Below are 26,569 nucleotides of genomic sequence, written 5' to 3'. Positions count from 1 at the left end.
TCTTTAGGTTCTGGCAAGCCTTCGTAGTGTGAGGAATAACTTCACTGCACTGACCAATGTCCAGTGTGCCTCCAGCAAGTAAGAGCTAATGGTTTGAGACATTTTTTAACATGTTATTTCTTTCAGTGACGTGCTTTGAATCCAACAAAAAAATAGTTCTGCCAAATAATCATATTCCGAGCCGCCACTTGAGAATAAAACATTAGATTTATGTTTTATTATGTTTTGGGGGCCTTGAATTAGAGTTGTAAATAAAGTTGAAGCTCACTTTGAACAAACTCTTGGGAAACATTCATTGGATTCCCTTGTGGCAGAGTACAGATTGAAACTAAAAAAAGACTATTAAACATTGTAAACAGGGTGCAGTAGAAATGAAAATATATCACATTTAGCCACAGCACAGCTTTTAAAATCACCCTTAAAGTCAAGGGCTTATAACTACAGACAGCATTTGCAGGCTGCAGTTCTATTATATCACCACAGGCCGGCAGTATTGAGCTGCAAAAAAAGACTGATCGACATCTGACGCCACAGAACGAACAAACACAGTACATGCCTTTTACCCACACACTCACACACACATGCAAAAAGCACATTTCCACCAGTGAGGTTCAAAATATTTGATTAGATAGCAAACTAAATGAAACATATACATCAAATGAATGCCAAAACATAAAGTGAGATTCTAATATTCTATAATCTATCTACTGTCGTGCAGCTTAAACTACAACTACTCACACACATTGAATGCCTCAATGTGCCTTTAAATTATTTGTTGTTGTTTTCCCTGTATTTATTATGCACTGCATCATAATTATATATCACAATTACGCTTGATAGAGACACGTTGTACATAAAACTTCCATTACTACTAATTTTAGAACATGTACAGAGTTTATGCTTCAAAAAAAGTGAACTGCAGGATTTCTTTCTTTTTGTCATTATGTGAGTTTAAAATAATTATTAAAAAAAGAGTTTTGTCAGTTTGCAAAGTACAAGAGTTTGTCTATACATAACTTTTAATGAAAATCTATCCAGCATTTCATGGGTCTAATCTAAGGCCTCAGCTAATGATCGTTATCAATGTGTTATTCTGTTGTGTGTCGGTTATTTACTCAAATATTTTCAGTTTACAATGATATAAAGCAGCGGTAAATCCATGAATCTACGAATGAAAAGTAGACGGTAGATGCCGATCCACCATGTATTTAGGGCACATCCCCTCTATTCGTCAGGTGTGTGCGTGTGTGTGTGTGTGTTAAAGAGCCTCTCTGGGTGATTGATAGACACTCTGATAGCTGCATTCTTGTCTGACCTACATTCTGCTCTGAGTCTCAAAGCCAGAGACGGAATCATGCACACAAGTGCACAGGCAGCAGCATCAAGTTAATACACACAAATTTCAACCTGATTTCACAAATAAGATTACACAGATCATCGGTGAATCCCTGTTGAAAGGAAATGTATCATAGTGACCCGTTTCCCAATTGTCAGTGTGCAGACTAACAGACTAACGGATCTGGCTCAGGATGCGACTGCTGTGACGAGCACGTGTGTGACTGAAACATTGGGCTGTGAAACAACATTTGTGTCCTCCTAAACCAGCTCCATTACAAAGCTCCATTACAAAACAATCCAATAGAAGTGTTACGTCCACAAAGTGAGACAATAACTTTAACAACAACCAAATTAAACAAGTCAAAGTGATGTTCATAAATTAACCGTTTATTAACGGACAACTGAAGATTCACAAATGTGGTGGAGGTAGGGACAATATAGTTGGAACTTCAACTTGAGTATAAAATGACCCAAATAATGAGTAATTGCGTTGTCCGTAGGTGGGGGGGTTTACCCCAAGTCAACTTCCTGAGCAGACGCACAACACAGTTAAAAGAATTTTGGAAATATGCTTTTTTTTCTTGGAATAATTGATAGTAGAATTCAATGAGAAAATTCTCACTTGATTCTCAGTGATTCAGTTCACGGTCTGAAGCTATTTTCGAATCCTCTTCATTACAGCATGAAGTTAAGTTAGTAAATGAGTTATTTTGGATAACACGAGACCCACGGGAAATGTCTCTTTTCTTTAGAATCATTTGAGTATCAATCAAATATATAAAAAACAAATCTACTCAAGGAAACACATTTGTAGGGAACGATGGAGAGAATTCTTTAAACTGGTTATTTAGGGATACATTTATCTTTATTGTCAAGCTTGACTCTTGCTTAGGATATAAGATAACATACTAACATAAAGTCAGCTAGTAACATGACCATTTCCTACCGTTGGTTAGCTGTTATGTGTTAGATGATGACTTACATACATCTAAGAAATCCAACATTGATATTGTTGCTTACGGGAGGAACTTCTCGCCCTTTATCAGGGTGTCATAAAGAATCTATAAAAAATCTTTGTAATTTAATGCTTCACCTTGTTTACGTGTAACCTTATACACAAAGACAGAGGTTTAAATTTTCCCGTCAAAATGTTGCATTAAATTAGCTCAGGACTCCTTCCCATCCGCAAAGTGGTTTTTAAGGCAACTAATGTTAGTCGTAATTAGTCGTTAGGGAAACACAAGGGCAGATATGGAAGCGGTATTGATTACTTCACCTAACTCTTTGCAAGAAGTGAAAAACTTTGCTTAATTGCTTAATTTTGATATTCTTCTGCCCCCCCCCCCCCTTCTTTCAGGAGGTCTCCTGCAGCAACCACTCAGCCTCCAATCACCAGAGTCTGTCTCCCAGGTAAGCGGCTCAGATGAATATCCTGCTGCGTGTCTGACTTCTGCAAAGCTGGGTGGAGAATGTTCTTATCTGCTTTGCGTCTGGCTCGAACGTTCTTCTGCCTCGGTTTTTTCTTGCTGTAATTTTTCTCTCCTCCTCTCCCTTCCTTGCCTCACTCCTCCGTCTCTTCCTTTGCGGATGTACTCGAACACTTGACAGCTTTCACTTTTCTTTGCCATCTCTCATCAACTCCAACTCCACACTACAAGTTCATTAACCGCCTAAATGAGCCTGATAACCACTCCCGGACAGTTGAACTGGTACTTCAGGCCCAGACGCACGTACAAAGACACACACAGACACATTTGCATGCAAAATCAAATGGATTCGATTCAACCCTCATTTCCATGTCTTTTTTTCGTCGTGGATCCTTGGTTTTGTATCAGTTTGTAGAATTGTAGCAGGGACATTTTCTGCATTTTCTTTCTTTTCCTCTGTAGTACACATGTATTATCCTTCACCTAAAGTACATCGTACACCTAAAGTCGTTGATCCCCTTGAACTACCTCAGTGATATTGCAATCTTCTTACTTGGTGCAAAAACTGCAGTAAGTCTGCAGTAAGAGATATCTGAAATACCATTTTCTTCAAAGTCCTCTTGTCTTCTGTCCATTCAAAGGACCGATGGGGCTTCAATGTTCCTTTATCATCGAAGGAGGCGCTCCACAGAAATAGAGCACCACTGCCGCGCTTCATGCCGAACATTGAAAACAATGACGTGCTGCTATTTAAAATGAGTCCGAGTTGAGAAACAAGGAAACTGAGAACAGTGAGAATAGTTGAGCAACTCGTTTGTGTAACATAAAAAAAACAACGAGAAAATCAAGCCTCGGCAAGTCATACGAATGTTTTCATTAAAAGGCAAAAACAAGTGTCTTTTGCAGAATTTATCAAAGAATCGTGCCAACTCAACTTACGTTCTTGTTTACTCATTGGTTAAATGGCTGAAATATGTCAGTTAATGTGTTTGAAAAGGAAGCAGCAAGTTATTCGGTAGTCTATGTTTATTTACTGTGTGTGTGTGTGTGTGTGTGTATGTGTGTTTGTGTACGTGTGTGTTTGCGAACAAGCGACTATCTAAACATTAACGTAAGTCTCTAAGAGAGCATTTCAGGGCTTTAATGGTTGTTTTTTAGTGCTTCGTGACATTTTGCAATGTTAGATTCGTGTGGTGTTGGATTTGAGTGTTTGTTCTTGCATATATTCATCACCGAGTGTGTGTGTGTGTGTGTGTGTGTGTGTGTGTGTGTGGTGTGGGGAGGTGTTCCTGTGGCTCTGATTGACGTCAGCATGCCTGTATGTGGCTTATGTTGACTTCCTGTCTAAGCAGATGGACTGAGTTTTCGCTTCCTTCTACACAACCGCAACTCGTCAGGTGCTCTGAGTTTGTATTTGTGTGTTAGTGAGTTCAGGAACGCGTGTGTGTGATGAACCAGCTTCATTATGTGCATTATGACCTTTCTGCGTAAGGGAAAACAAGGTCTTCATCGAAGACGAGTTAAATGGATTTGCATCCTTTTATACAAACGTTTCTCTTACTTGCAAAGGTTGGCTTAAGGGTGAAAAAGGCAATAGCAAGTTCAGCAAAAATGATTGAGGCCGTGTCTTGAGACAGGCCTATGCTATTGCATTTGGAATATATGTTTCTTCCTTATTTAAATAATCAAAGCAGTTATGAATTTTTTCAGCTAATTTAAAACCTGAAAAATTATGTAAACGTTTGGCTTCAGATTGGTTCCAGAAGCACTATTTGTTTTTATCGTGTAGTATTTTTCTACAGCTTTTAATGAAAATGCACTAGTCTATTTTCTGACATTTAAAAACCAAATAAATCTAAAAAGGTTCAGTAGGTTATTGTATAAGAAGTCGTAGCTGTACCCACAATTGTATTTGATGTATGAATATTATGTACAGCATTGGTCAATGTGTAATTTTTGAAGACAATGCTATCACGACGTAGGTTAAAAGACCAATTCTTAACTTCAGGTAATTGAATACAATTTAACATTTCCTAAATCTTATAAACCTTTCATTGTTGTTTTCGGTCTCTTCAGGGGATTTGCTAATAATTATGAAAATATAAAGTACTCCACTATTTGTTTTTGTGCTGTAGTTAAACTGTAGTATTTACTTTAACGGAAAACTTTTGCAGGATTTCACTTCTAAATACTTTGTGTCAAACACTTGTGATTTTTCCCAGAACAGAATTTCCACACTTTCTTTGTCCAGATGTCTTGGTGGTCTGCGGGTTTGGCCTCCACAGCTGCCTCTGCCTCTGCCACCTTACCTTAACAGCTCATTCACATACACCCTCGGTTCAGCTGTCTTTTTCACCCTCTTAATTTCTATCTGCATTTGTCGCATCTCTCTTTTTATTGACACTGGAGGACGAGGAAGGGTTAAGGCAGGAAGTGTGAGGCAGGAAGAGAAGATCACATTGTTCCTGTTTGGGTGACTCTAAACTGTTGTAACTTGACGGAAGCCAGTAGCGACTGTGTGTAACCGAGGTGTGTGTATGTTTTAGTGTGTATTAATCTCTCACAGCCCACAGGAGACAAATAGGATGCTGTGAGACAAAAGCCCATTGACTGTGACCACACACTTCAAAACATGCTGATACAATGATGCAAAAAGTAAATACCTGCTACAGTGCTGCACATTCACAGTGGGTTTGACGCAGGTGAAATGTTTTCCTGTCACAGCAGCAAAGTAGCAAAGTATACAAGGTACTATAGTCCAGGTCAGGTATGTTCAGAGTTGAAGGTAAGATCAAATAGAACAGCCTCAAATGTAAAAGAGACTGTTCAGATATATTACAGTTCACTGGAATTTCCCGGTGTTGCCCACTTTCCCAATAAATCTAATGAATGCATTAGATTAGGTCATATTCATGAATTTTGCGTAGTCTGAAGTTTGGAATTTGACAGATGAATTGAAATGCCAATACAATAACCTAATCTTGATTCATATTTAATCAAAACTGCCTTGTGGTTTGCGTTCACAAGCAAGGATCGACTCTGCACGGGAGACTCCTCCACTCTCATTGGTTGTTTTCCTTTTGGCACTGGGAGATCTTGACATACATGTAATTAGTATTACATATCACATATTTGCACTTTTGCCTTATATTGACAACAAACCATAAGAATGTTTCAGACTTTACCACTTTTGGTGTCTTTCATCACTCTGGGAATCTGCCTGCATATGTGTCTAAAATAATTTCACCATAACAGAAAGCCATGTAACTAAAGCAGCCGGTACGTGTAACGGTGTCCTAAAAGAGCCGGGAATTATTCAGTCCCATTCCTACGAGATTTATCTGGGGCGAAGCACAGAAAGGTATGATCGGAATTCCTGGTCAAGTTGACCTCTGTGATGAAACGCTGTCATACAGGATGCGTGTGAGGCAAAGGGCTCCTGAACTCTGCCGACCTCGTTCACACATGCGTTGTGGGTTTACGCGCCGGGCTGCTCGGTAGTGTGGAAAAATGTCAACAAGTTGACTTTTTAATTCCCATCGTGCCTTTCCATTGTGTTGGTGTTTTCATATGAGGCGAGCAGCCCACCCCCACCCCCCCCTATGACATTTTCCCATATGAAGCCTGGCATGTTTTTTTTTAAAGTTGGGAAATGGTGTTTGGTCATCACTAAACAATGAGCCGAGTTAACTCTATAGGTCAAAGGTATTCGGACAATCAGGGCCTCTTATGCAATATGGTAAACAACATAGGCTTGCTGTATATGGTGCACATGTAGACGTATAGGGTGCTTCTTTATTAGTCTTTAGTCTAGCAAAGTATCACTGGACAGAGAAGACTGTTTACTTTGATTACGACCAAATACCTGTAAAAAGAAATTACATTTCCGTTAGTGTTTTGTCCTCATTATCAGATGTTAGCATGCAGGCGAGCTAAACTAAGACCAGGAACATGGCAGTAATTCTAACAAAACATAATCTAATACCTGACACTGTGGATGTCATCATTTTAACTATGAGCATGCTTATGTGCGAGCCACAGATTAACAGCAGCTAGCATCTCTCAAATCAAAGACTTTAAAATCAATCAAGTCCCAGAAAGAGTTCTGAGATTTGTCTAACCTTTGACAGCACCTCACAGAGACGAATGAATGACAAGGTCCTCATCGATCTCATTGAGGATGCCATGCAAAGTGAGCCTTACACAACCCTGCGCTCCACGCAGCAACCAGAGGACCAGTGTGTGCAGGAATCCGATGAGGAGGCCACAGCAAGGCGGACACGAGAGACAGAACAGGAGGAGGGATGAAAGGAGGAGACGAGGAGAGGAGAGGCGAGAGGGCAGGAGACATGCGGTCTGTCTTGAGAATGGAGTAAGACTAAGCGAGGAGGTGCCTGAGAAGATATGATGCTAAGAAACCAGGAAAGACGGACATAGATGAGGAGCTGGATGATCTACACAGACTTTGTGACTTCTCATCTAGTTCACCTGTTATTGATGTTTACAGTGTCAGTTTATTAGTTTAATTTGTGCTAACATATAAATACCCAGTTAACAAGGGAAAGACAAAGAGGGCTGCAACAAGAGAAGTGATGTAACTGCTGTGATTTTGTTTTGGAAATATTGTTTCTAAATTGTATTGTAGTATTGAGGTGATCTGTTTGCTCTGTTTAATAGGACCACATTGTGTATTTTGCTATTTTGTGCGTGGTCATCAACAGTTGACTGTGGCAAATATAGTGGTTTTACACAATGCAAATACATGGAATAGCTTCTTCCCCAAAATGTGACCGCTGCATGAAGAGCCGGGAACATTGAGTTATGGTTATTTGTTGCACAGAGTCTTAGTTTTGTTTTTGACCTTGAGGGACTACATGCTGACTGTCTACAGTAAAAACCAATGCACGACCCCACAGGTGTCGATCATCACGTATGCTTCAGGCAACATGTGCATCGCCTTGCAGACTGCATCATATTTATTAAACACACAAACACAGAGGCTATTTCCATGCAGGCATTTATTCAGCAGGATCTCATTTCTTCCCCAAAATGTGACCGCTGCATAAAGAGCCGGGAACATTGAGTTATGGTTATTTGTTGCACAGAGTCTTAGTTTTGTTTTTGACCTTGAGGGACTACATGCTGACTGTCTACAGTAAAAACCAATGCACGACCCCACAGGTGTCGATCATCACGTATGCTTCAGGCAACATGTGCATCGCCTTGCAGACTGCATCATATTTATTAAACACACAAACACAGAGGCTATTTCCATGCAGGCATTTATTCAGCAGGATCTCATAGGATGGCCTTAATGGAACCCACCCAGCTGAAGCCAAAGGCTCGAGTAGCAATAAATCCTTCACAGCGGTGCACCTGTCCTGGGCTTCTCACTGACCCACTTATATTAGTTGTAAGGCTTTTTTGAGCATTTGATGCACAATAAATCACAATTCATTATTGAAATGTGATTGTACCATACAGTACACGGACAGGAAAAGTGGCTTTGGGTCAGCAAAATTTTGATAACCAACGAGCCGCCACTTGGAAGCTGTTTAGCAAGTGAATCGTCTTGGATTGAATTGGTAGGATTTTACTAATGCTTTCATTTAAACTCTGGAATCCCAGAAACAAATCATCAACATTCCCTTCAGGGCAACAGACCATCCTCGGCTAGTGACGTAATGGTGGACGACTTCCAGCCTCGCGCCCTTGTTGTGGCATCTTTTCAATCAGCGATATTATGGCAGGGCTACCGGCTAAATGTCACATACAATATCTGCCAACCTGTCGCTCTGTCTCTCACCTTCCACTCTGCTGTGCACGTCCACCAAATGCCAACACGAGCAGTTGCCATGACAGCGGCTCCCTCCTTTTCCTCCCACCTCGACTCTATTCTGGTCAAAGCAATGGTCTACCTCCATAACTTTCTCCTTAACCTCACAGGTGTTCAAGTATTAGGAAACAGATGCTCGGTCATGTTTCTCTCTTTATTGGTCAGCTAATAAGTCTCAGTATTTATGTTCCTGGGCGTCTTGTGTTACCTGCCCTCTCAACCATTTCCCGCTCCTGGTTATTTAAATGCCCTTGTGGGCGGGGGGCTCCCAGATTAGTCAGGTTACTGTGCAAACCTCCAAATATTAGGTGGTACTGAAACCTCCTCCTGTGGTGTGTAGTAAAGGTTATATGGTTAGATTTTAGGCCCAAAAACTGATTGGATTTAATTAAATAAGAAAAGACGAATTTGAGGTTTTAAGCATATCCAAAATCCTACTCAAACAGCCAGAGAGAGAGAGAGAGAGAGAGAGAGAGAGAGAGAGAGAGAGAGAGACCGACCAGTCCCTGGGCAGAATAAGGAGGGGAAACCGTAGAGAAAGAGCTTTGGGGATGGTCAGAGGGTTTGGGTTTCTCTGACTGGAACTGTTTACAGTAGACAGCTGACAGGAAAGGCTGAGCTCTTCTGTAGAATCATTTTCCCCACTGATTTACAGCAACTGCTTTTCAAGATAAACAAGCAGAGAGTTGACGTGTGTCCAGACAGTGTGTTTTGTTTGTCCACGCCTGACTGGGAAAGGTCCTCGTGGTGTGCAGCCGCACACGGGCAGCATACGTATTGTTAATGGAGGGTGAAGGTAATGAATTGTTCTCTTTTTTTCATATGTGGCATTGACAAATATGGGACAAGATGGCTGCTATCATTGCATGGCATCAGTGCGTATGTGTATGATCACACAGCTTTCAGGCCTTTTACTAAATATTTTGATTTATTATTCTATATTTATATTTTGATTGAAAATGTTTGGGGCCGTACAAAATTACGTGGTTAGTGATGGGGGCTAAGATCATATATTTAACTTTAAAAAAAGGTCTTCCGTAGTGTTATTAATATTTCTTTTGGAACCCTACCCATTAATTATTTCCTACCATGTAAAACAAATGCAATCAAAAATGAAAAAATGTCACGCAACACATCCCACCTTCATGAAAGTTGTAATATTGTCAGTTTCTGTTGAATAGTTTTAGACCTATTGTTTCAACTGCCTGAACACTGGAGGCTGTAATTTAAGGTTAAATGGGTTGGAAAAGAGGTAGAAACACCTTGGATACAAGGTACAAGTTAATGTGATATATATAAAGGGGGATGGCAGTTTTATGAGGTGACCCTAAAGCTCCATGACCTCTATTAGTATCCAGCTGACACAAAAAGACGTCCACGTTTTGAAGGTGAGGCTGGATAAGGACAGATTTGTGTGCTGGTGTACGGTTTACATAACGGAGCCAGTGAATGCACAACAAATGAGGGGGCGAGGGTCATCTGAACGTAAATGGAAGTGGAAGAAAGTAAGTGGGTGTGTTCTACTCCCATAGACACCTTTCTCTCCATAGAAGGAAGTATAGCAGGACAGGATTTTGACACTAATGAGGAAATAGGCCACTGCAATAACATTACATCCTCATGCACACACACACACACACACACACACACACACACACACACATGACCGCATACAAATGTACTTATATTCTGTCGGGTGTTTAGAACCCTTTTGTAAAGGGGTCTGTAACAATTCATCCCTCTTTATTCAGGCACAAACGAGTTCCTTTGCGGTGAAAGCAGACAAAGGGCAGACAGCGTCTGACCTGCGGCATGAAGCTCTGCGTGAAAACTGTGTTATTACTCAGTTCGATACTCATTACTCACATATGACCGTGGGCGTGTTAGCAAGCCGTTGTTAGCAGTTAGCTCAGTAGCCTACAGCCCCACAAAGCAGCCGGCTTGTCTCAAGGATTTTAAATAGAAAGTTGTTATTTGGCACAGACATCCACTTAGTAATGGGTCACAAAAGTGACCTTTGGACAAAACCCAAGAGCTAATATGCTGAATATGACAGATCCTGTCAAATTGGCCACCAGACCACATCGGACAACTGACAAACACTGTTTGACTTGTTATTTCATGATATCCTCAATAAATCTATCATATAATTCTGTAAAAAATGATTTTCCTGCAGCCAATCATTGCTCAATATCTCTGACAGTCTGTTTTTTTAGGATCGTAAGACCACTTTCATTCCCGATTGTTGCTTTATTTTTATTTGGATAAGGCCGAATCTGCAGCATGGTAGAATTACTTTAGGTTGATTGTTTACATGGGAAAGTTTATTTAGAAGCAAAGGCAGAAGAACTCTGGCGTGATGTTGTCATAACGCTACAAAGAGAGGGAGGTCAGGGGTTGGGGACAGTAAAGCCTGGGACTTTAACAGAGGCCGTTCCTACATGATCAATGCAGGTTTCCATAACCATGGTGGTTGCACAAGATGTAGGACATCTCCACACCGCAGAAAAACATCCTGCTATAATATTAGTTGTTCATAAACCTTTCTTACAGCATTGGCTGCAATGAAAACAGTTGTTTTTAAGCTACTGGTGTCCATCCATGACAAACCTTCTGAGCAGCCTGTCCAAACATTATTATTACCGTCATCTCCAATATGTGTCACACGTAGAGAAATACCTTGGCAACGTTTCCAGAGTTCAGAAGCGGAGCGTGAAGGCCTGCCCAGCAATAAACCACATCCATCAAAGTGTCCTCTTTCTCTCTCTACGTTGACAAATGCACGTCCCGCTGCGTATTCACACCCACAAGTGTGTGTGTGTGTGTGTGTGTGATAAATGAATCCCTGTTTGTCCACCTTGCATCATCAGGTGAGCTTGTGAGCCTCCTTGTATGGGATAAGATCCTTCCATCACTGCGTTTGTGGGGGACATAGCTGTCAGACAGCAGGTGAGAAATATCACAGCTTCCCCCTAAACCGCCCGCTCTCTTCAGACATGACCGTTGTTTATGACTCTTTGGAGACAAGGTGACGTCATGAATAATCATTTTTACCAGTGCGTCCGTATCGTAGGAAAAAAAGGATTCGATTTACTTTGGTACTTGGAGGTTGATTTACGTAAGAAAAACGGAACATTTAAAGACATTTTTTTTTACGAATGTCCACGAGGGATCAAATGGCATTCGAGACCAAGGAGTTGTTTTTTCTAAGCCAACAGAAAATCCTTTAGGTGCAACATTAATAAAACAACAAAGACTTGCAGCTCTGAAGGAATTACTACGTTAAATATATGCAATGTCGGATGACCGACCCATAAATGATCGTGCCCGGCATTTAACAGTTTCATCTTTTTGGCAGAATGAGTGAGTTGGTAAACACGGAATAAGGTTTTTTGTTTTCTAACCTTGATATTCACCTGAAAGGAGTATTTAAGTTTCCAAAAAAGAAACGTGCCCCTCTGTCCTTTGTGCTTTTCCAGGAATTTACGTCTTTGTCTTCTTTAGCTGGTGATTGATGAGAGAGGGAGAGACAGGGAAGGATGGGAAAGGGACAGAAAGGGGGTACAGAATTTGTAGGCTTATTTTTACACTATTATTATTTGCTTCTTGGCTGGCAGCCTCTATTTACTAATAAAAATGGGCCTAAATGTATGATCTCTTTAGCCTACAAATACTCCTGATAAGCCTGCTGGATTTGGTTTTACTAAATGGTTTCATTCTACAAAGAGAACAATAAATACTAGAATAAAACAGATTGAATGAAAAAAGTGATGAAATGTGTTAAAGTCCTGTGTTAATTGATTGAAACATCTTTTGTATTATTTGAATCAACCAGCCAGTTAACACGAAGTTACTGTAGCATAAATAAATGACACATATGGAAACAATTGCTTTCAGAGTTCGGGTTTCTCATGCGCGTACTGACCTAATTGTAGTGTAAGTGTGTGTCTTTGCAAAAACGAGGTCGGACAGGTGATCATGAGCAGCCAGCCGATCATAAATGTTTTAAACAATCAACTCTGTCAATATCAGTCACTTTTGCTTTTAACTGAAAATAAAGTGTTTCTGATCATCTGGCTGATCAAGTTGGCTTATTAACAACCTGTCTGACCGCTTGTGTCTGTTGCCTTGTCTTGGACTTTCTTAGAGCGATGTCGCCGCGTTCCTAGATCTTTCAAATTACTTTGGTGAGTACATCGTTAGAACCAACTTGTAACAGACTCTTTTAAAAAAAGCATCTCCACCTGTGTGACTTATGTCGTCCGTGTTGTTTTGTGAGTGTGTTCTGTGTGCGTGTGCGTCTGCGTGCTTGTCTACAGCTGTGTCGACCCAAATAAGAAATAGAAAGCTGCCGGCATCAGGTCCCATTTCACTGTATCCTCGCCCTCAAACTCTCAGGTGTCAGTCGGACGCCCTCAGAGGCGTGAAGAGGGTTGGAGGTTTCTTTACAGAGTGACCTCTGGTGGGTTAGAGAAATGATGGCGCACATCTACGGGGGTCTTACTGCACAACGACAAGGAATATACTTCCAAAAGGGACTTTCACGTCTACAGTGTCCATAAGAGTCTGTTTGTGTGTTGTGTGTGTGTGTGTGTGTGTGTGTGTGAAAAGAGACCCGATGAAAGAGTTGGTTGACTCACTGTGATGTTTGATAGTTATTCCACTTAACATTGTATTCTACTTGTTGATTCGGTTCCTTATCAGTTGTTGGAACTATATAGTACTCTTTTTAAAATAAGATCAACACAATTCTAGCTTGAAATGTCCGCTAGGTTGTTTTTTTTCAGCTTGTAAGCAAATCTTTCAACAATCTCTCTGATCGTTTGACTGAGTTTGGAGCCAACGAGAAACATAAAGACCGCAAATCGGTCCAAAACCCCAAGATATATAATTTGTTTGAAAAGAGGCATTCATTTGAGATGATGTAATGTAATGAGTGTATTCGCTTGTAGACACTGAAAATGTCAATACCACCAACACACGTCACACAAAATCAGTGTCACTTCCCATTTTCAGTAAGAGAATCGCTCCTCACAGAAGGGGGTTTAATTTGTTTTTTTTCCTTTTTGCACGTCAGCTTCCTTTTTTCACTTGCATAAAAAACTTTTAACACACACTTCCAATAGTACCTTTTAGTTTCATTGGTGTGCAAGTCAAATTGAAGTCTCTGTTAGCGACTACACAACACATTTCCGAAGTCATGTCTATCTGTCACTGGCCTTTTTGACGGCTGACGCGCGCCAAGTGGCGTTGTGCTGTTTCAGTCTGACCCGACTCCCTTCCAGTCGCGTTAGTTTTATTCAGTCCAGTTCCAGGTCGGGTTTTAGCTGAGGCCCGCCACAGAGTGTGAGTGTAGGTTCAGAAAGCTGGAAGCGTGCACCCTGCAAGTATTTGAATTATGCCATTGACGTCAGCACAGTCATAAAGTAGACGGCTGCCCTTCCCCTGAAGTGGTCCCTTGCCAGCAGGCCTGTTCAGCCTAGCGCGGACGGATTCAACGCTCTCGACCGGCTCTTTTGTTTGCGTATTTGGACCCATAACCCTCCCCGCCGAGAAAACACCCCCACCTCGTTTTGGAACAGGATACAAAATATTGTTTCAAAATGATTATATAGTAAAAATCCCCCCACCATAGCTACAATCCTCCTGATTGTTATCATCTAAAACAAGGAAACGGGGAAACTGGTTAAAACTACTCGGCATTAATGTAGCAGATTGTTTTGCCACAGGATCCAGATATATATTTATGAAACTGCTATAACACTGTGAATGCCACAAGCCTATTTGAATTTTACTTGGGGGAAACATGTATTTAATATTGATTCAATCAGGAAGTTTGATTTTTCCAATATGGTCAAATGAAATCAATCTGTTTGTGCCCAATATTATTTATTAGCTCAATTCTATTGTGTTGCACACACACACACACACACACACACACACACACACACACACATATATACAGAACATGCCTTTTAGGTCGTTTGAGGGTTTTTTCAGCTGGTATTCATATGTTACAGGAGACTCTCATTTTTAGTTGCACGCAAACTCTTTACTCCTAGAAACTCTCCCCCTTCGCTCAGCTCACCAGGCCTACTGCCTCCCCATCAGGTCCACCTGGTCCTGGCTCATAGTGGAACTTGCTTTTAAGGTCTTCACGCTAAATATGGTCAAGATTATGTGGATAAGACAATGATTTCTTTAGGCAACAGTTTAACAACAGCTGTAAAAGTGTTGAGACCCAAATTGTTTCTTGCCTGAGCTCAATAAAATGTCATTCAGATATCAAAGCCCCAAAAAAACGTAGGAAGCATGGCCTGTAAATTTGTCTATTTGCACGTGTTATTGTTTACTTCCTGATTGTTAGACAATGAAACCTTTAAAAGTGACCCAGGCCCTGGTTTATTTTACATCCTTACAATGTGGAAGAAGTGGTTTCTTCCACATTGTATGAATGTAAAATAAGTAAATACTGATCCTTCCGGCAGGAAAATGTTGGCAGCCAAAGACCCCGATTTGTCTCATTTACAACAACAACGTAGACCATTTAATGTGACAGAGGCCCGTTTTATACTTCATAGACAAAGTCTCTCTTGATGTGTGTACATCTGTGTGTCTCTGTCTCCTGGACCCCCTTCTCTTTGACCCGTCTTTTGACGTGTAGGACATTACAGTAATACACTGTGTGTCATGGTAACATAACGATGTAGCACTTTCCTTCTAATAATCCATTAAGTCAACTCAGAAATCCCTGAAATGAAGTGTGGGTTCGTCTCTCTTTCCTTTTTAAAGTGAGACCATATAAGTAACCATATTAGTTCAAATTGATTCCTATCCCATTTTTTCAGCCTAGTTAGCCGTTTAGCATCAGAATTGGTGGCTTTTCTGTTTAAAAAAGTACGAAATAAGCATATAACAGCAACATCTCTATATTTCTCCATATATAGCAAAAGTCTTTTGAAAAAAAAGCTAAAATAAGTTGTTTGTTATTTATGTGAACGTTTCTCTGGGTCACTCTGGTGAGGGGGTCTATTGCTACATCACTACATTGCATTTTCAGCAAAGATAAATCAGAATCATGTCCGGCAGCAGCTGCAACAACTGCAACTGAAGTCTGGCTAACTAGGTTCATGGCTTCTCTGATCTATGCTAATCAACCCAGGGGGCAAAAGCCAGCCAGCGGGCCTATTCAGCCCAGTCGGTACTGTTGCCCCCGATGTGGGAGTTCAACTCAGGTAACACAGACAAAGCCTGGTCGGTTGCAGGGTGTTTGTGCGTCTGAGTGTACACATATCGGCGCGTATCGAAGCTAACAGTAAGAGAGCGAGACGCTGCGGGGGGAGTGGGAGGGAAGATGTGGGAAAAGAGTATGTGAAAGTTTATGAGTGCAGGAGCCAAAACAGATGGAGAGAATGATGGAGAGTGAAGCTCAAGGACAGGACGGTGTTACACTCCCGAGTCCACGGAGTTGCTGATAGGAGGGACAAACAGCCCCGTTGACGTCCGCCCTTATTATCAGAGGGAGGGAGAGCGATGTTGACAATAAAACATTTAGGGTATTTACACCACAAGATGACGAGCAGTCAGATAACGGTGAATACTGGATGTGAGACTGATGCAGACACCTCTAGCCTTGGTGAACCTTCAGGCTCCTGTCTCTGATTGCAGATCAGTCCTTACAATGTGCTCCTCACCTTCACCTCCTACATGCATGAATCACTCTCTATCTATCTAGTTATTATGTGAGTCACATATTTGTTTTAAATAAGTAGCCATGGTCTCATATGCAAAGTTTGACTTGGTTAAGTTCTCCTGTTAAGGCATTTAAAGATAAGTAGAGATATTTCAAGTCTGAGTTATTAGGCATTAGATTGATATCCAGTACTAAAATATATCCTGTGCTACTCAGTATCCAAATGCATCATATGATTTCATATCCATTGCAGAATTACAGAGGGAGATGTTAAAGAAAATATTTGCACAATCTTTTTGAATATGAATGTGGCTATTTGTGTTCAATTCATTTGCACTAAATAAATAAAACATATATAATTTTTATAATAATCAAGCAAAAATGCCATCGTTGAAGAATTACTTTCTCAATCATTAGAATTATTTTTGTTCATCTTGGGGGTTGAGCAAAACTAAGCACATGAAGATACATAAAATCACAGAGATGCTGATAACATCTGTGTGTCTCTGTCTCCTGGACCCCCTTCTCTTTGACCCGTCTTTTGACGTGTAGGACATTACAGTAATACACTGTGTGTCATGGTAACATAACAATGTAGCACTTTACTTCTAATAATCCATTAAGTCAACTCAGAAATCCCTGAAATGAAGTGTGGGTTCGTCTCTATTTCCTTTTTAAAGTGAGACCACATAAGTAACCATATTATAACATACTGCAACTAAAATCACCCAAATCCTCCTCTCAATGGGGTTTGAGAGCCACATAAGTGGGTTTTTATTAGCATGAACTCCTGTACCATGCAAAACATTTTTTTCAAAACATGAGAACATTTCAACATTTTGGTTAACAAGGCCATTATTTTCTGCTGTTATTCCAAAGATGCTGCAAAGGATCTGGACTCAGCGTCCACCCTTTGGCAGTTGGTGCGAGCTACTTTGACTTTTTGCTTTCTGTGCTGCTTGGTGTTGTTAATCTGACAGGAATGTGAACCTGTGAACAGTGCAGAGTGTCATTGAAAGTGAAGGCAACCCCATGTCCATTGAGAAGGATTGGACAACAGTCAGCAAGAACCGTGCAGGGGGTCGGACATGCACATCAGCACACATGGACGGTTGTTTGACGAACTCCAGTCAAAGCACAGGACAGGTTTTCTGGTCCTGTGCCATGAGTGTAGTCAATCTTCTCATTGCACTTTCAGCAAGCGTTCAAATAGGTGTATTTTTCAACATGTCAAACTGTTCTGTTACTCAGACAACCTCCTTTTCAATTTGGTGACATCCAAGGGCGCCCAGGCCAAGGTGACATCCTAAAAGGTTGTAGACGAAACTATTCAAACTTAGTCAAAACAATAGTAAGATCCACAGCAACACTGAAAACGTTGACAAGAGCAAAGAGCTACAATAAATACTAGACTTAAATGTGACCAAGAGTTTTCTCATTAAATATTCCTTTGCAGACTGCCTCATAAATGGAAGCTGTCAATATAGAAATTGTTGCTGTGACTAACCAGGACAGCTTTTTTAATCATTCAGTTAGTGTCCTAAATGTGTTCCTGCTGCTTCTGGACGTCCACCACATGAAAAAGGCTCCAGTATGTTTCGGCAATCCAGAGCGATACATTTACCCACCTCCACTGAAGGTGAAAATTCATAAGTGGTGAAGCATGTGTAAATCCTTGATCGCTACAATGTGTTTACAATTTAAAACCGCAGGGCAACACCATCTATTGAGGCATTATTTGTTTTCCGCTCCTTTGTAAATCAGAAAAATGAGCTCCTATTAAAAAAAACAAAAAACAGTCATGATCTAATTTCCTCTCACAACCGGACTTACAGAAATGTTTCAATCGACAAACTATTCTGGGTCACATAACGTGCACCCAAAACCACAACCAGCTCCAGCTTCTTCCCTGTTTTTCGCAATTCTTCCACTCATGAGTGCATTTTGCAATGCTGTGCATGTGAAGTCATAATTCGGCTTGTACGAAGTGGGGAAAGCAGCACTAAAACAGCCGCACCTCTGCTCTTTGAGAAGAAGTGTTGCGTAAGGCGGCAGCGGGTTTCAGGTTGACCCTGTTTTCTGCTTCTTGTAAAGTAATAGATGTCACACCAGAATGGCTCATCCTCTGACTCTCTCCTCCAAGAAACCTTGCGCTGCTGCCGTTCAGCCAACGTCATAGTCTGGTTTCGCTTTGGGGGTTGCTTTATTTACGAGTAGCTCACGGGAAATGTGGCACAAGATAACGACGTGGATACTTACCCAATACTTTTGAAAACAGAAAGTATTATCAAAGGGTGACATCACATCCCGTCCACAACGCCGTATATGTTTTGGCGGCTGATAATGAGCAGCAGCCCTTCTACTCCCCTGCAGCTAGTGTAACGTCACAGGCAGGAAACTAACTATGCACACAAGAGGATGGCAGGTGCAGCTGTCTCATACGGAGAAACACAAACACACACACACACTTCATTAATTCCTCTGGTCAGACATCCTCTGGGCACACTTGTCTTTATATGATCTGATATTGACATATGCCATAAACTGTACGCGTGCACCGCTTCTGCTAGTTGTCTCCCTTAAAGTCCTGCCTCAATAAATCGCCGGGGCAACAGACTTTTACTAAATCTCTGTCAAATGTATCAAAGAGCCGATCAAAAACGTGTCTATTTCTGCACTCACTTCTGTACAGATTCACAATAAAGATTTACAGATATCATACCAAAGGTGTTTTGTGCACAATTATCGAGAATCGTTTTGTTGTTGTTGCTATTGTTTGTCTGTTTGGTCTTTTGCTGTTATTAGTGGTACCGTTTAAAACTTATTATGAGGCTTGAACTGAACAGAATTTTTAATCTGAAAAAGAAGAGCTGACCTCATATGGTCATACTTCTGACTCCCACAGCTGGAAAGTCCATGTTTGATTTAATACTTCGGTCAAAGTGCACTGGTGTGTCGGAGTGGATTGTTGATGTGTAAATGTGTGTTTTCCTGTGTGCCGCTGTGGGACAGGCGCTGTAGGTCTGAGCGCTGATCAGAAAGGTCCTTATGTTGGGGTGGGAGTGGTGGAAATCCCCTCTGACGTTGTGCTGCTGGTGTGTTTGTGTGCTTTTTGTTTCCCTCGGTCCATCTGAGGCCATGAGATTACAAACGTCTGTAACTAAAGTAATTACTAATATACAGCAAACCTTCGTGCTTCTCCTGTTGAAAACAAGTGAGAATAAAAGTGTTGTTAAAAGTCTGGTAATTTCTAAATCTCTATATACTAAACTACACACTTACAGTCTAGACTAGTGTGGGAGAAAGTGGAGTGTATTGTCATTTACTGGCATTTCTATTTTCGCGATATCGCACTATTATTAAATTACAATTAAGGTTAACTCAGGGACAGTGTAGCAAGTTAATGTCTGGAAAGGATTTTTTGGATTTATCCGTCTTTTATCTGCAGATTATAAACAGAGACTGGGTTGTATTTACTTTACGGCCATGTGCACCCTACTCCCCTCTGAAATAAAGATTGAATTGATTGAATCTTTGATTGTATTTGGTCATAATGGTGAGAAATGCTGTAACTGAGCGAATATCAAATGCTTCCATGCTTAGAATTTTTTTTTTTAATTTGACTGTTGGTGAACTGCACTGGAGAGAAGACTGACTGTTCTTGGCTTTGTTTGCTCGCTGGCCAGGGATCAGAGGAAGACTCTTATAAGTGCCATCGTTAAGTTAAGTGGATCTGGCACTCTACCTCGAGAACGGACTTCGTATGTGGGGACCCACAAGACGTTGGCCATGCGACCAGCTTCATGTCCCCACTCACCAAACCAGATCTTTGTAGGTTCTGAAACAAGTTCTGAACGCGGTGAAGAGCTCAAAGAATACATGTAGCAATTGAGTTTGAACCCAGAACGCAGCCTCCACACCAAACACACAAACACACGTTATGCCAAACCAAGTTTCCGTTGATCCCATCAGCAGCCTCAAGCTGTAACCCATCTACTTTTAAAATTATATTACAACTTAAAGTCCTGGTTGTCTGTATGCTAAATGGTTCTAAAGACCACTGTAACAATCCGACTTAGTTTACATGGCAAAGAGCTGGTCTGAGCTGTAAAAAACTATTGTAATACTATATTGCCACATTTCCCACACCTACATCTACCTACATCTGTTGATTATCAGCACAACTGTAATTACTGGCATGCACTTGCACAAAGGGAAAAAAGTAGTGCAAGAACAAAAAAAACTGTGGTCTTGAGTTCTCTTCAACTTTCCTTTTTCTAGTGCTGCTCATGTTCGATCAAAGAACGAAATGCATTAAACACACAATTGCCCATCTGATGAACTAATTATTCTCGTAAATGCGGATGCATAATTCAGGGTCGTGCTCATCCGAGCTTTTTATGCGCTTCAAAGACACGAACCACCTCAAACGTGTTGACAATACGGGGAAGAAACATCTCAAAAGAGTGTAAGCCATTTTGACATCAGAAGCTTGCCGGCTAAACTAAACAAACTCTCTCACACACACACACACACACACACACACACTCCGTCACTTTCTCTCACCCGCCTCCTCGGAGTGGAGGAAGGCTGTGGGCGAAGTGCCAGGTGCCTCATGTTTGGGACGAGCAAACAGGCTCATGTCTTTGACGGCGAGGAGATCAGAGCAAGGCGCACATTCTACGTGACCACGCTAAGGTTGCCACAGCGCACACCCTGCTGCCATGTTGTGCCCCGCAGCTAGGAGACCCGGAGTATACACACAATGCAGCGGCAGCAGAGTGTGTGTCTGTGTCTGTCTGTGTGTGTGTCAGCCTGTCAGTTTAGCCCCACTGGTCATCTCTTCCCACACACATCTGAAAAACAGGTTACGCACAGGATCAGGGTAGGAATATCGACTCGATATTCATGCAAGAACATTTCAGCAGTGGCTACAAAACATGGTTGTTTTTCTCTACATCTGGTCATAGGCGTAAAGACAAGTTAGTGGTTAATTATGAACAGACTTTATTTGTTGATGGGAAGGTAGAGGGGTGTGTGAGAGCAACATGAACATACCGAAGGTAGAGAGAACATTTATGCAGCAAGATGATAAGCTAAAAATGTCTTTGTGGCGTTGGGCTGTTGGATAGAACAGCCCGGCTGATATCATGATTGACAGCCCGGGACGATGGCACCTATGACACAAGGGACTAATAAGTGAGCATGCAAGAGGAATGAAGGAACGTATGAGACAAGAGGATGTTTTACTCTAGAGCTTCATTTCAATTCAAAGCTACGGTCCGTTGCCAAATACAATAATCAGGGCTGGAATATCGTGGTTTTAGCATGACACATTTTGTCACAGTCCATTTGTTTTATCTAATAATGTGTGGTTTCAGCTACCATTTTCTATGTATTACATTTAGCGGTCTACAATATCTTTTTTATGGAGCAAACCATTTCAATAATCTATTACCTTCTATGCTAAAAGTTTGAAGATTTGCTACTTTTCTTACTAAACTAAACATGTAATGTAAACTGAATGTTTTGGGGATAATCTTTTTACACAATTTTCTGACATTTTATTTACTTTGGATCCTGGTCAAGAACATTTGCAGATTCATCAATAAGGAAACTAATATGTCGTGGCATCCTAATTACTAATGTGTGTCAAAGAAAATAGAGCATGTGGAAAAATACCACAATAATACGAATGTTCCATAAAATGTTGTTCTGGTAAATTTGATGTGTAATTTCCTGCAATTGTATCTTTTGTCCGGTTATGTTTGTATCATTGCTGTGGTTGAGTCTTTGACCTACTATGTCCTCGCTGCAAAACCGTTACCACACATTTCTTTGCAGCAGTTGTAACCCGACATATACGACCCATATTCACAACCCTGCGTGGACTCACGCACAATGTGGGGGGGAATCTCCGTCTCAGCTCCTGTTCAAACAAAGCTACCTCTCCACAGCCGCACCTCCTCGCGATGAGTGAGCCCTGGGTACCACCTCTAGCCATTCCCCTCCCTCAGCAGCAGCAGGCACCCCGGGCAGCACCCGTGGGTGGGAGTTGTCTGGTAGTTGCGGCGCAGCACTCGGGCTCCGTGTGCGCCCTGTGTCCTGACATTGTGTCTCTGTGTGCCGGCTGCCTGTTGACAGATGAGGCGTTCCAGAAGCTGGCCATGGAGACGATGGAGGAGTTGGACTGGTGTCTGGACCAGCTGGAGACCATCCAGACCTACCGCTCCGTCAGCGACATGGCCTCCAACAAGGTAAGAGAGGCTGCTTGCAATTCTTATACATCCGTTCTTCTTCCTCAATAGTGTGGGAAACGTTCGAGGGGCTCTGTCCTTCAGCATAATAAACAGATGAATGACAGTGACACTGAAGCTGTAAACATATGTGAACTTGCCATGACCATGAAAAAAGTCAACAGAATTGAATGCACAGTAACGAGAGGTTGGTTTGTTGGAGGCTGCAGCAGTGAGCTGTATCAGCATGAGCACTGCCAGGTTGAAAGGACTTGATGATACTCATCAGCTGATTAAAACATCACCAAACTCCATTATTGTCAGCTATGTTTTTCTTTTCTCTTCGTGAGAAAAATGGTGGTGCAAATGGAGGAAATGTATCCTCCTTTTTATCCTTTACTAAAAAAACAACCATTTCTGTCCAGTCTCTCGTACTGTGATGCAGGGTGCATAGATGATATGAACATACTTTCTGTTTGTGGGACTATTGCATTTCTAAATGCAGCAGTGGTCAATTGGACATAAGGAAATGGTTTGGCGTCTGGAGTGGTTGTTTGTTTGGATCCTCTTTATGTCAAGCAGCTTTTCACTGGTTGGCTGGCTATTTCTTTCCTGTTTGTCCTGTTGAGTTCCTGCTTCCTTAATAAATATAAAAAAAGTTGAAAAATGTTAATTATTCATGGACTATGAAGAAATGTATAGTACAAAAGTAATAATTCAACTTTTTTCCATTTACATGCTTTGTGGTAGACGGCATCACGCAAGATGTGTTCAAGTGGCCACTCGTGGTAGTGCAACGCCCAAATCCCCTGTGGCCCAAAAAGCTCAATTTCAGAGTTATAAAATAGTTACGTCCAGTCGGCAAAAAAATCAAGAAGAAGCTTTTTTTTTTTTTAGCTCATGCACTGTGCGAACAATTCTTGTTCAAGTTGCTGTATTACAAAATTCATTACTATAGTAGTAAAATGATAATAGTACAATTTTGTCTGTTAATGTAACAGGTGGATTTCGGGCATGCAATTGAATTTCCAACTCCGTTACATAAACATAAGACTGGATGCATGACCATCATGTTCACATTTGATATTATACCTTGGACTGCTATAGAAGGGGGGTGGATTATAAAACATTACAGATTACACCTTTTTTGTTGACTCAAAACTTCCAATAGTTAGAACTTTGTAGGATTTGCTGGTGGCAGTAAATTGACAGAAAGCTGTCGTGAGTGGCAGCTCTGTGTAAGAGAGCCTGGAAGTGGTTTGTAAAGCAAGCCAATGGGATAAGCTTGTTATTTCTCATAAAATTGGACAACAGGATGTGAGGGATCTCGCAGTGGGTCAGAAACAATAAACTAGAGAGGAAGAGAGGGAGCAGTGTGTGTGAGGGATCCATGCAGACCCCTGGGCAGAGTGACTGTCTTTTCCTGTCTCCTTCCTGATCCCCTGCTCTCTCTCCAGACGACAATAGACATCCCATCATGTCCGCTTGGGTTGGTTAATGGTTGTGTTTATTTTTCCCATTGCTGTCGTCATTTGGACGCACAGTCAGCTGGACTGGTTTCAGTTAAGACAGATGAGGACAGCTGAATAACTACGATTAACCATTTAAACATTCACAGACAGACATTGAAAAGTCGATAAGAGCGACATAATGAAACAGGGTATATACGTTTACTATATTATTAAATGTGGTTTAGTTAACCCTACATTTGTTGAGTTGTTGGTCAAATTATGCCATATAAGAGCATCATTTTAGCACCTAACAGTTTTAAAAAGTATTGGTTATCTGCATGTGTGATTTCATGAACCTCCCCAACTCGAGACATTCCAAAATGTTCCATCTATGAAAAATAAAAGGAGTTCTTTCCATAATAATCCTATCAGCAGCTGACGGTAGTTTGGCTCAAGCAGTTTGAAACATTTATGCTTCTACTTAGTTGGCAGAATATCTCAAACTGTTGAAGGATGATGTAAATTCAGATGTAGCCAGTAATGAGTTTTTGCTCACAGAGTTACAGAGTGACATATCTTCCGTTGATCCTATTAGGCACAATCGGTTTATTGTTTAACATGAGCCTCTCTCCCTGGTTCGATTGTGTCCTGACCCGTGAGCATCAGATAAGGACTCCTCTTAAGTATGTCCTCCTTGAATGCATGAGCTGTTTGTGCGCGTGTGAGTGCGTATGTGCGCACATTGAGAATATTATCATTGATGCCTAAGCTATCTTGCACCCAGCGTTGTTTTTTCCCAGCAAACTAAAACATTACACGGCTGCTGCCTCTGCGCCGTGTGACGTGTGACACTCAACCTGGTGTTTGTTAGCGAGAACATGCCCATCAGCTCTTGGGACCACGCAACTACTCGTTGCATTTAGGATGGAAAAACTGTAATTCAAGCTGTGTCAGATTATGAAATATAAGTGTGAGCAGGGGGGGAATGTGAGAGGCCGCTGCTGATGCTACAAGGTGAAGTGCAGGCTGTCCCTTCTAAGAGGCTACAGGACGTCACTGTCCTCCCCGTTACGTATGGCTGACATAGCTGCATGGGCCAAGGCCAGTCGGAAAATTCTCGTTGACGCAGTTGCTGCTGATATAGATTTTTGGCATAATGTGTATATTTAGGATTTTTTGGAACTGTTTGATTACATGTTGCATCTTGGTTAGTTAGTTATTTTTCACCTTTATAAACTAGTGAAAAGGGACAGAAGGACTGATCAGTGGAAATCATTTTCTTTAGATTTTGGACTGTTTGAAAATAACAAGAGACTGAGAGGCCCTGTTTGCATATAACTCAGTGTACTAACGCAACAAAACATTTTCAAGTTCAAGGAAATCCACTGTGTTCAGCAAATAAGGAAGCGTTCTAGCAACCAGATTGATCAGCGTGGTATTTTCAGTCTAAGCCTCAGAGCTGTGACTGCTGGCTGCAGGACAGCGAGCAAACAGGCGCAAGAGGCCCCCCCCCCCCCCCCCAGAGAGGGAGTGCGTATGAGGCAGAGTTGTCTCTCTCAAGCACACACACACACACATTCTCAGTCATTGCTCCACATACTCAAGGTGTGAGGTAAAGCCTTGTCAGTCTCCGAAGCCCGAAGTGAGTCACCGGAGCTTTTGGCGTTCCTCAGCGTCAGAGAGCCACGGCTTGGTCCTTTCGCGCTGTAGTCAGACTGAGACGCACACGTATCGGACGGCAGCCCCACTCTGCTCTGCACTCCCCACACAGCAACATGGGAGCCTGCTGCTTTGACAAGAAAGAGAGGAAGTTAGGGAAACTAAATGGTTGGAGGAAGGTGAGTTTTCTTTGATTTGTTTTGTGGTTGGACACTGAGAGCTTTCTTATTTGGTATCTTTATGGATTATTTGTTGTGTGTGGACTTTAAGTGCTAAACTTTTCTTGCTTGTTTAACATGGTTTGAATTTCACGGGCTGTGGTTATAGTTCTTTTTTTTATAGTTTTATTAAACAAGTTTCAGTTGCTGCTTTTTGCTTTTCGGTGTTTTTTAAAGGTGTCCTCGTCAGAGGAATTTAAACATATTTCACTGCCACCGATGCTTGAAGTGAGTTTTAGGATTGTTTGAGGGTTTTTATGTTAAAAGCTAAGCCCTTCTTGCTTGTTGTATTTTTACTTTGTTATCCTGCTTCATGCAAGAGGCAGCGGTGCCTGTATTCTGCTTTTGAGAATATCTGTGCATGTGACCCTGAATTAAGATCTGTGATCTCATGTCATCCGTTGCCAGGTAGATCAAACTTTAATTCAGTACAGATTCTGGATGGAAAGTTTGGTTATTTAAGGTTGTATTTCTGTCCAGTTACTACTTACATAACCTTACATAACCTTGTATCCTTTTGATGAAGAGAAATGTACAAATTGCAGGTGCTGTTTTGTTCTCTTTGGGTCAGTATTAAGCTTCATCCCAGGTTAGAAGGTGACCTATCGGCGGTAGGAGCCGGTTCTTAAGAAAAATCAGCCTGTGTCTGTCTGTCTCTGGGGGGGGGGGGGGGGGGGGGTGTAGTAGTCGGCCAAACGGTTCGTCGCGTCG

The 26,569-nt window shown here is 41.5% G+C and overlaps 1 protein-coding gene across 5 annotated transcripts in view; it reads left to right on the top strand.

The window, feature by feature from the left end:
- pde4ba (phosphodiesterase 4B, cAMP-specific a) overlaps positions 1-26,569 on the top strand; it is a 104,501-nt gene that overhangs the window by 64,888 nt on the left and 13,044 nt on the right. For 3 of the 5 annotated variants that reach the window (XM_040183914.2, XM_078108164.1, XM_078108165.1), the window contains 3 exons: positions 8-78; positions 2,696-2,748; positions 22,439-22,551. In XM_040183914.2, the coding sequence (XP_040039848.2) occupies positions 8-78; positions 2,696-2,748; positions 22,439-22,551 (237 nt within the window). Of the gene's footprint in view, positions 1-7; positions 79-2,695; positions 2,749-12,748; positions 12,789-22,438; positions 22,552-26,569 lie in introns of all 5 variants that reach the window. The other 2 variants (XM_078108167.1, XM_078108166.1) reach the window with 1 other exon arrangement.

Source organism: Gasterosteus aculeatus, chromosome 8, assembly GCF_964276395.1.
Source record: "Gasterosteus aculeatus chromosome 8, fGasAcu3.hap1.1, whole genome shotgun sequence".
NCBI lineage: Eukaryota > Metazoa > Chordata > Actinopteri > Perciformes > Gasterosteidae > Gasterosteus > Gasterosteus aculeatus.
The sequence above is the reverse complement of the archived record's forward strand: the minus strand, read 5'-3'. Positions and strand labels throughout refer to the sequence as shown.